The sequence below is a fragment of the Mustela putorius genome, unplaced genomic scaffold (genome assembly GCF_011764305.1).
Source record: "Mustela putorius furo isolate JIRA1106 unplaced genomic scaffold, ASM1176430v1.1 tig00001075_pilon_pilon_pilon, whole genome shotgun sequence".
Taxonomy (NCBI): Eukaryota; Metazoa; Chordata; class Mammalia; order Carnivora; family Mustelidae; genus Mustela; species Mustela putorius.
The window spans coordinates 950,140-961,341 of record NW_025421560.1 but is presented as its reverse complement, the minus strand read 5'-3'; the positions used below and the strand labels follow the sequence as shown (position 1 = coordinate 961,341).

The window sequence follows — 11,202 nt, the reverse complement described above, 5'->3', positions numbered from 1 at the left end:
TCTCCGCAACGATCTCCCGTGGGGACTGGGGAGGTCTTGGTGGGTAAGCAGGAATGCTTTACCTGGAGCCTCGTGTCCAAGCAGCTATGCCGGAGCGTTCCCTTCGGGCCAAGCCAGTGAGCCATGACCTTCTTTCCCCACGCACCTTCCTGCACCCCCACCAAGCTCCAAACCCCATCACCCCCATCCTCTCCACACAGTCTTACGCTGCCGCGGGCCCCCGGCTTTCCCAGGTGGGTCTCTTGGCCAGGACTTCTACAGGCTCCAGACAGCTCTGGCCACCACTGTGGTCAGCAGGAAATACTCAGGAATCCTTGGTCTCGATGTTCCCAAGGCAGCAGCAGGCGCCTGACTCCACTCCTGGCTAGTGAGCCACCCCTCACCCTTGGCATTTCCCAGAAAGGCTCAAGCCCCCTCCCAAACGTGCCCCAACTTCAGCCATCCCATGGCGCTCTCAGAATGACCCCAGGGAAGCTCCTTTCCCCAGCCTGGGGCAGGCGAGGGGCAGGTGTGGAGATAGTGCCTGGGGTAAATCCCCCTCTTCTCACAACACTGTCATCCCAGGGTGTGTGTGTGTGTGTGTGTGTGTGTGTGTGTTTTATTATTGTAATATAAAAAAGATGAAATACACCATTTTCAGGAATACAGTTCAATTACATTCACGTTCTTGTGCAACCATCACTACCATCTACCATCCGCCTCCAGAACTTTTTCATCTTCCGCAACTGGAATTCACTCCCCATGAAACAGGAACTCCTTGCCCCCTGGCCCTCAACCCCTGGCAACCGCCATTCTGTTTTCTGTTTCTATGAATTAGAAACTCTAGACACCTCTTGTAAGTGGTGTCAGACAGTATTTCTCCTTTGTGCCTGGCTATTTCACTCCTTTGTGCCTGGCTATTTCACTCAGCATAATGTCTTCAGGGTTCACCCACATTGTAGCCTGGGTCAGAAGTTTCTTCTTTTTTAAGACTAAAAAATATTTCATTGCATGGGTAGACCACATTTTTTTTTAATTTTCAGCATAACAGTATTCATTATTTTTTTTTGAAATTTTTCATTTTTTTTATAAACATATAATATATTTTTATCCCCAGGGGTACAGGTCTATGAATCGCCAAGTTTACACACTTCACAGCACTCACCAAAGCACATACCCTCCTCAATGTCCATAACCCCACCCCCTTTCTCCCATCTCCCACCCAGCAACCCTCAGTTTGTTTTGTGAGATTAAGAGTCACTTACAGTTTGTCTCCCTCCCAATCCCATCTTGTTTCATTTATTCTTCTCCTACCCACTTAAGCCCCCATGTTGCATCACCACTTCCTCATATCAGGGAGATCATATGATAGTTGTCTTTCTCTGCTTGACTTATTTCGCTAAGCATGATACCCTCTAGTTCCATCCAAGTTGTCGCAAATGGCAAGATTTCATTTCTTTTGATGGCTGCATAGTATTCCATTGTGTATATACACCACATCTTCTTTATCGACTCATCTGTTGAAGGACATCTAGGTTCTTTCCATAGTTTGGCTATTGTGGAAATTGCTGCTATAAACATTCGGGTGCACGTGCCCCTTCAGATCACTACGTTTGTATCTTTAGGGTAAATACCCAGTAGTGCAATTGCTGGGTCATAGGGCAGTTCTATTTTCAACATTTTGAGGAACCTCCATGCTGTTTTCCAGAGTGGCTGCACCAGCTTGCATTCCCACCAACAGTGTAGGAGGGTTCCCCTTTTCTCCGCATCCTCGCCAGCATCTGTCATTTCCTGACTTGTTGATTTTAGCCATTCTGACTGGTGTGAGGTGATATCTCATTGTGGTTTTGATTTGTATTTCCCTGATGCCGAGTGATATGGAGCACTTTTTCATGTGTCTATTGGCCATCTGGATGTCTTCTTTGCAGAAATGTCTGTTCATGTCTTCTGCCCATTTCTTGATTGGATTATTTGTTCTTTGGGTGTTGAGTTTGCTAAGTTCTTTATAGATTTTGGACACTAGCCCTTGATCTGATATGTCGTTTGCATATATCTTCTCCCATTCTGTCAGTTGTCTTTTGGTTTTGTTAACTGTTTCCTTTGCTGTGCAAAAGCTTTTGATCTTGATGAAATCCCAAAAGTTCATTTTTGCCCTTGCTTCCCTTGCCTTTGGCGATGTTCCTAGGAAGATGTTGCTGCGGCTGAGGTCGAAGAGGTTGCTGCCTGTGTTCTCCTCAAGGATTTTGATTGATTCCTTTCTCACATTGAGGTCCTTCATCCATTTTGAGTCTATTTTCGTGTGTGGTGTAAGGAAATGGTCCAAATTCATTTTTCTGCATGTGGCTGTTCAATTTTCCCAACACCATTTATTGAAGAGGCTGCCTTTTTTCCATTGGACATTCTTTCCTGCTTTGTCGAAAATTAGTTGACCATGGTGTTGAGGGTCTATTTATGGGCTTTCTATTCTGTTCCATTGATCTATGTGTCTGTTTTTGTGCCAGTACCATGCTGTCTTGATGATGACAGCTTTGTAATAGAGCTTGAAGTCTAGAATTGTGATGCCACCAACTTTGGCTTTCTTTTTCAATATTCCTTTGGCTATTCGAGGTCTTTTCTGGTTCCATATAAATTTTAGGATTATTTGTTCCATTTCTTTGAAAAAGATGGATGGTACTTTGATAGGAATTGCATTAAATGTGTATATTGCTTTAGGTAGCATAGACATTTTCACAATATTTATTCTTCCAATCCAGGAGCATGGAACATTTTTCCATTTCTTTGTGTCTTCCTCAATTTCTTTCATGAGTACTTTATAGTTTTCTGAGTATAGATTCTTAGCCTCTTTGATTAGGTTTATTCCTAGGTATCTTATGGTTTTGGGTGCTAGACCACATTTTTTATCCACTCCTACACTGATGGACACTTGGGTTGCTGCTACCTTTTGGCTATTATGAATAATATTGGCACGAACATAGGTATACATAGGAACATAGGTATCTCTTCTGATTCTCCTTTTATATCCTTAATATTTTCTAAATTTTGCCCATGTCAGACTCAGTCTCACATTTATGTTGGCATTTTATGTCCATTACATTTGTGTGTCAGTCGGAATTTAGACAGGAAGAAACCCATCTTCACATTCTGCTAGAATAACACCCAAAGATAACCATAGGGCCTATCTAAATTCCTGTGATTTTAATTACACCAGGAGATCTTGTATCTCCGAGTTTTCCTCCAGACAGTCCTGACTTAATTTCCTAGTGAAGGTTTCAATACAGACTGGTCCAAGTAAACACCTTAAAAATGTAATCCAAATGTTAACACAGAGTGAACACATGACCCAGGAATTTAACTCTTTTAAATATAAATCTTGGAGAAAAGAAAACACCTCCACACAAAAACCTGTAGACAAGTGTTCATAGCAGCATTATTTGGAATAGTTGAAAATTGGAAACAACCCAGTTGTCTGTCAACTGATGAACAGATGGACAAAATGTGGTATATCCAATCCATGAAATACTACTCAGCAATAAAAACAAGGAAATAGTGATACAAGCTATAGTAAGGATGGACAACAAAAGCACAGTAAATGAAAGAAGACTAATGAAAAAGCCGACATGTTGTTGGATTGCATTTATATGAAATGTGTAGAAAAAGGCAAATCCATGGAGTAGAAAGCAAACTAGTGGTTGCCAGGCTAGGCAGTGGGAACAGGGACTGACCGCAGATGGAACAGAAGGCTTCTTTCTGGGGTGATGAGAATGTTCTAAAATTAGATTGTGGTGATGATTGCACAATTCTGTAATTTCACGAAGAATCATCTACTCAAAATGGGTGAATTTTGTAATATACCAATGATACCTCAATAAAGCTGTTTTTAAAAATATTTAACAAATATAGTTCATGACATAATCAAAACACAATCTTAATTATTGCATAGAATTAAAGCGTGGACATTTCTAAGGCAATGTGCTTATAGTGACTCTTTGACCATCAGACTACATGATTCTTTGTTTTTGCTTATTTCTTTTTTAAGATTATTTATTTATTTATTTATTTGATAGACAGAGATCACAAGTAGGCAGAGAGGCAGAGAGAGAGGGGGAAGCAGGCTCCCTGCGGAGCAGAGAGCCTGATGCGGGGTTCAATCCCAGGACTCTGGGATCACAACCTGAACCGAAGGCAGAGGCTTTAATGAGCCACCCAGGCGCCCCATTGCTTATGTATTTTTTAAGTTTTTTTTCATTGGACTTATGACTTTCCTAACAACAAAAGTAGTGTGTAGATTTTAAATTAAAAGCATGGGAAGGCGCCTGGCTGGCTCAGTCAGTCGAGCATGCAACTAACTCTTGCTCTCCGGGTCATAAATTCAAGCCCTACATTGGGGGGTAGAGATTAAAAAATTAAAACATTAAATCTTTAAAAAAAAATTAAAAGCATGCGCGAATTTGTTTATTTACTTTTTTACTTACTTAGCGCATTGGAGGAGGATTTTCATATAAGCCCCAGTTCTCCAGCATCCACGTCCCCCAGAGCAAACTTGCACCTGCGGTGGGACATCTGCGGCAAGCGTGGGCTATGCGCACGCGCAGGGGAGGACCGCCAGGGAGCTGCCTTTGCATGGGAGACCGGGGGCGAGGGGCTACGGGGCTTCACCCGATCCCTCCTCTGGTCGCTTAGAAGTTCCTTTTTCCTCTCTTGCATTGATTTGTCTGTCTGTGCCAGAATGTCTTACCCACGCCCACCCCCCAATGGGTACCTCCTGATAGAAGTAAAAAACAGGTGCGGAGATGGTGGGGCCATTTTATTTTGCCTGTGTCCCAAAGTGAGCAGGTGTCGCTTTTGTTATAACAACCGTTTAAAACGATATATCACAGATCTAGGCCAATCCTTACGACGGCATGCTGTCTACTGGATTCTAGAGAATTTCCAGCCAGTAAGCGTGGAACTTCTCCCCACGCACAGAACAGAAGAAGGGGGAACGCAAGGGTGTGACCGGTGCGGCGCCTTTTCTGGCACGGCTGCACCTTTCTTGGGAGGCAGGGTTGGGGCAGAGGGGCCTGAAGAAGGGACAGCGAGGGGAAAGACAACGAGGAAAGACAAAAGAGGACAGAGGGGCTGTGCGTGCTCTGGGGTCTGAAGGATATTCTGGCCGTGTCTCTTTCAGCAGTCCTTAGAGAATTTTCCGCGGACCTGCTGTCATCTCGCTGATTCGTCATTTTCTCATGCGGCGTCAATAAGCGCATTTACCAAGGAAGCCAGAACAGGTGTGGTGACGCGGCCTCTGGTGCCAGGCACTGATGGCAAACGTGTGACTTAGCAGTCAGACCCTCACTTCCAGAATGGCCCCAGGAGGGAGACGTTCACCACATCTGATTGGGGCCCTTGTGGCTTAAGCGTCTCCAACAGTATCACTGAGTTGCTCTTCTGTCAAAGTTCTGACTCATGGGAGGAAGGAGGAAAAAAAGAAAAACTGTTAAATTCGGCTTAGGCTTCGTTAGGCCACTCTTGCATAGGCTCCTGTGGGTGAACTTGACTCCTGCAAGCGTTACCTGGGGGGTCTTGCCTCTAGACTCCGCCTTGGCCGTGCCCTTCTGAACATTTGCTTCTACAGAGGATGAGTGCTCTGCAGTTCCGCTCTGAGAACCACAGTTTACTCAGTTTGGAGGGTGTACATGAAGGAGAGGGACCAGGGCACAAAGAGAGGGAACTGGTCCCCATTCTTTAGCTTGCTCCCCATTCCGGACTCCTTTTAACACAAAGGCAGGTGGTGCTGGCAGACGTTGGAGGGGACATACTGAGGTCTTCAACTTCTTGATTCCAGGTCGAACGCTGTGCAGCCTTTATTGGGGTTTGTTCAACAACCTCCTATGCTCATCTTTTTTTTTTTTTAAGATTTTATTTATTTATCAGAGAGAGAGAGGGGGAGAGAGCGAGCACAGGCAGACAGAATGGCAGGCAGACGCAGAGGGAGAAACAGGCTCCCTGCTGAGCAAGGAGCCCGATGTGGGACTCCATCTCAGGACACTGGGATCATGACCTGAGCCGAAGGCAGCTGCTTAACCAACTGAGCCACCCAGGCGTCCCAACTCATCTTTTGACCTGATGCTTGCCCTTGTCTTTTGTGGGTCCCCCCTGCATTGTCCCCAGGCCTGGTCATGGGGTCAATGTCTACTGAAATTGGTCACCTCCTAGGTCACCTTCCAGAGGTTCTCCCATGGGCTACTGTGTGCCCACAACGTCTGTCCCTCTAGAATCTTTCGACATTTCAACTGTCACCGTCTCAGTTAAGCCCCTTGAATGTTACACCTCCACCCTTGGGACGTAATAATCCAAACAATCCGGCTTCTTTGGAGGGTCACCACCAAATCCCGACATCCTGTAGCTCCAGGAAATCTATGCTTTCCCACCATTTGTTGTTAGTAAAAACCTATGTTCCTGTTGGGGAATTCCAAACAAGACTAGCACGATTCTTGCTTTCAAGATGACACACAAAAACCAGAGAATAATTCAGAATGACCTTTTAGGGCAAGATTTTTAAAAGTTATTTTTAAAATATGATAAATGGTAATTAAACAACCATGTTTGAAAAGAAGACTATTGTGGTACATCTTAGCTAAAAACTGGCCAGAAACAGATACCATTAAAGGACTGGGTCTTCGATGAACAGGGGTCCAAAGATGCCACCAACACTGGAAGCACTAGAGCATGATCATCGGTGTGAATGAGGGCCGGCTTCCATGTTAAAGTTTCCATGGGACCAAAGAGTTTATAGACCAGTGGTTCACAGGTTGCTGAGGCTCTGGCCAGAATAGTCTGTTGAACTTCGTGACTGAATGAGATCTCCTGCACGGGAAGAGAATGACGAGAAGTTTTCTCTGGAAGTAAGCATGACAAAGAGGGAAAGATTCCTTTCTGGGATTTTTGAGAGAGTGTCTTGTGCAGACAGGGTCACCAGGAAAAGTCCACTTTCCTTATGGTGCTTTCTTACTCAACATCACTGGCTTCCCATTGCCTAAAGCAGCATTTCCAAAGTGGCTTCCACAGCACAACTACTCTATTCCGTGAAGAGGTTCCATGGGTTAAACCAGCACTTCTCAAACTTTTATGTGTTTATCAGCCAAGTTGGGATCTCAGTAAACAAAGGTTCTGAGTCTGGGTCAGAGCCTGAGAGTCTGGGTTCTTAACCACCTCCGGGTCTTCCAACCACACTCTGCGTTAGCAAAGCGTCACAGATATGTTTTTTTTATAAGGAACTTTGATGCCTCTAATGGGTTTATGTGCCCTGCAAATCTCTAAGAGGGGTAAACGGAATCTAATGTTCCCTAAACAAATTTGCTCTTGGGATCCTTTTCTCGTGGAACATCTGAGGAACACATACTTGGAAATGCTAATCGAAATGACAGAGTCCAATTCTGGCCTACCAGGTGTGTGTGCACTGCTCCCTACCTGCCCTGTTCTCCATCCCTGTGGACGCCCAGTTCCTAACTAAAGGCTTGGAAGTGGTCTTTCTTACATCGTTCATCCCTGCCTGCATGTCCCCTTTTCCCTTCCTGCCTCCCAGTATGACTCCCCATCCTCTCCTATACTCCTGCACTCCGGTACGTGTTAAGAATTCCCCCAGAGCTCATGTAATGCAGATTCCTCGGCCCCAGGGCCAGAAACCCTGATTTAGTAAGTTTAGAGTGCAGCCTACATTTCCAACAGGCTCCTAGGTGACACTGATGCTGCCGGCCGACAACCTCACTCTGCTGAGCATGGCCTGAGAGGTAGAATCTGCCTCTGCAAAGCCTCCTTGTCACTCACCTTGGACTTGCCCAATACATGCCAGGCACTGGATGATCCTCTGATTTTTCTTGAATATGGCTTGTTCTTTTTTTTTTTTTAAAGATTTTATTTATTTATTTGACAGAGATCACAAGTAAGCAGAGAGGCAGGCAGAGAGAGAGGAGGAAGCAGACTCCCTGCTGAGCAGAGAGCCCGATGCGGGGCTCGATCCCAGGACCCTGGGATCATGACCTGAGCCAAAGGCAGAGGCTTTAACCCACTGAGCCACCCAGGCGCCCCAATGGCTTGTTCTTTTTTCCTGGATGTCTAGTTGAGCATTTTGACTAAATGAACAGCAAATGAAGGCTGCCTCCTCTGAGACAGACACCTGAGTGCTGGGGCTCGCGGTAGTGGCTGTCTAGTGCTGTGCAAACCTGCGACCCCTGCTCCAACCCGCTTCTCCTTCTCCCTCCAACCGGGACCTAGACAGGCTGCACTTACGGATCTATTCCTGGCCTTCACAATGATGCAGGCTCCCTGGGAAAAGGCAGCAGCCTGGTGCATCATCAAGTTAGCTCCTTTCACTTTGGATGCCCGTACTTGTGTTGCCCAGATAGACCCCTGGCCTGGACAAAGACCTTTGCAGAGGTATTTTGCCCCCTTGCCATATATCCTGGACACTGATGCTTGGTCTTGTTATCCTGCTTATGTCCTCTCTTCAACTCTTGTAGGATCTCTGTCCTCTGAACACAAGCATTAGGTTTTGGGATGTTCTTGTAATTCTAACCCTCCTAATCACTGCTTGGGTGGCATCTTTCTGATGCTCTGGCATTAGGCTACCTATTCAAGTCACTAACACAGAGTCTTCCCTGACTTTTTTTTTTTTTTTTGAGAGAAAGAGGGATAATGAGGAGAAGCAGACTCCCCTCTGAGCAGGAAACCCTGATGTGGGGCTAGATCCCAGGACCCTGAGATCATGACCTGAGCTACAGGCAAACACTTAACTGACTGGGCTACCCAGCTGTCCCTTCCCTGGCTTTCTGATAGCCATATTTTTTCATTCCCATTCTATCTACCCCCCCCACACACACACACATACACTCTCTCCCAGCCATGCCTCACCCCTAGCCGACGCCATGAAGTAGACTAACACAGCCTTGGTTCTCAACCTGATTTCATATCCCAGTCACTTTGTCCTGATTCCTACAATGTATAAAAACTATGTGAAGAGTATATGCAGATAGTTCCCTACAAAAAGTCTGGATTTGCCTCCATTTTAATAAAATTCTGCCTCTTGCCATTTGGAGTGCATAGCCCAACCTGGGTGCTGGAGGTAAGCATAGTGAAAAATACGCAAGACCCCTGACAAACATTTACCCATCCTCTGTGCTTGGCACTACAGGTTATATGAAGAATGAGCCGGATTTCAAAGACCTTACAGTTTACCAGAGGCAAGACAGATAACCACAAAGATTGTGATATATTCCATGACTAAACATATAAAAATAAGCAGTGAAAAAATTCAAAAGAAGGATGGGGCGCCTGGGTGGCTCAGTGGGTTAAGGCCTCTGCCTTCGGCTCAGGTCATGATCCCGGGGTCCTAGGATAGAGCCCTGCGTCAGGCTCTCTGCTCAGCGGGGAGCCTGCTTCCTCCTCTCTCTCTGCCTGCCTCTCTGCCCACTTGTGATCTCTGTCTGTCAAATAAGTAAATAAAATCTTAAAAAAAAAAAATTCAAAAGAAGGAATTTTATGGGTCGACCTATGGTTCCTCCCCAGCTCTTCCCCAGCAAGATTGGTATGTTGAAATTCTACACCCTAGTACCTCAGAGTACGACCTGATTTAGAAATGGGGTCTTTGCAGATTAAGATGAGGTCATACTGGAGTAGGGTGGGCTCTAGTCCCATAGGACCACTGTCGTTATAAAAAGGGGGAATTTGCAGACAGACACGCATGAGAGGAGAAGGCCAAGAGAAGATGAAGGCAGAGACTTAGGGGGATGCTTCTACCTGCGAGAAACACCAGAGCTTGCCAGGCCATCCTCAGGAGCTAGAAGAAAGGCACGGAACAGACTTTTCCTCCCAGCCCTCAGAAAGAACCAACCATCCTGACCACTCAATCTCGGACTTGTCCAGTGAATCTCAGCTGCTGAAGCCTCTGGGTTTGTGGTACGTTATGGCAAACCAGGAAACAGGGAGATTTCTTGTCGGGAGCTATGAAGAAAGATTTCCTTAGAAATGAAGATGAAGAAATGCGAGCTCAGCCTTAAAGAAGGGCATTCAAGGAGAAGGAAAGAGCATTCGGAACAACAGAAGGCAGGAAAGCGTTGAGGGTACTTGGAAACCTGAGAGCCTACAGAGCATCAAGGGGAGCAGGCAGAGGGGACGGTAGAGAAAGAGGATGAGAGCCGTTTGTCAGAGATGAGTACAGCAGGTTTGGAAAAATATATTCTGAGTCAGGAAATTGTTTCTGAAATTCTATATATAAGGCAGCCAGCTGTGTATGCCTTGTATGTAAAACTTCTATAAAATCTTACTTCTGGTACAGAAGAGAACGCAGCTGCTGAACCCAGAGGTGAGTAGTTTACTACTGAATTTCAAACCTGAACGTTCACAACTTTAGAGCCACTGAGTAGAATTTGTGGTATCAGAATTAAAATTTAGGACTTAAAATATAAAAACGAGATCACTGCAGAACAGTTTCCCTACTCACCTATCAGTGATATTTACAACTTTTATGTAGTTTTATGGTTTTGTTAACACAAATATGACGTGCACAACAAGCTGTCTATTCATTTTCTTCACTGCGCAGCCTGGCATTGGGATTGGTGACTCTGATTGCCAGCTGGACTGCTCTTTCCACAATAGCTTTGCGGTTCTTGGAGGAGACGTTGTGAGCAATCTCTGCACAGTAAGATTTGTTACACATCAGCAGCACTTCAAGCTCCTTGACGTTGTGCACTAGGAACTTCCTGAAGCCACTGGGCAACATGTGCTTTGTCTTCTTGTTGCTCCCATAACCAATGTTGGGCATCAAGATCTGGCCCTTGAATCTTCTGCGCACCCTATTGTCAATGCCTCTCGGCTTCCGCCAGTTGCGCTTAATTTTGACATATCGGTCTGACTGGTGCCGGATGAACTTCTTGGTCCTCTTTTTAATGATCTTGGGCTTCACCAAAGGTCTGAGGGCAGCCATGATGCCCAGTAACAGATGGCTGCCACCTCCGCAGGCAGCGCCGAAGAAGAGAGCGGCTATTTACAACTTTTAATTCTGTCTTATGGGCTAACATCAGAAAACACAACAGGAGGGGCACCTGGGTGGTGCCGTGGGATTAGTGTCCAATTCTTGGTTTCAGCGCAGCTCATAATCTCTGGGTGACGATCTCAGGGTCGTGAGATAAGAGCCCTATATCCAGCCCTGCGTGGAGCCCGCACGGAGTGTGGAGTCTGCTTATCCCT

At 45.7% G+C, this 11,202-nt stretch overlaps 1 protein-coding gene across 1 annotated transcript; it reads right to left on the bottom strand.

Moving 5' to 3' along the window:
- Positions 1-10,481: 10,481 nt before the first annotated feature.
- Positions 10,482-11,002, bottom strand: LOC101682098 (60S ribosomal protein L32-like). The gene has a single exon (XM_045087244.1). The coding sequence runs from the start codon at positions 10,937-10,939 to the stop codon at positions 10,532-10,534; it is 408 nt and encodes a 135-aa protein (XP_044943179.1). The 5' UTR covers positions 10,940-11,002; the 3' UTR covers positions 10,482-10,531.
- Positions 11,003-11,202: the final 200 nt, after the last annotated feature.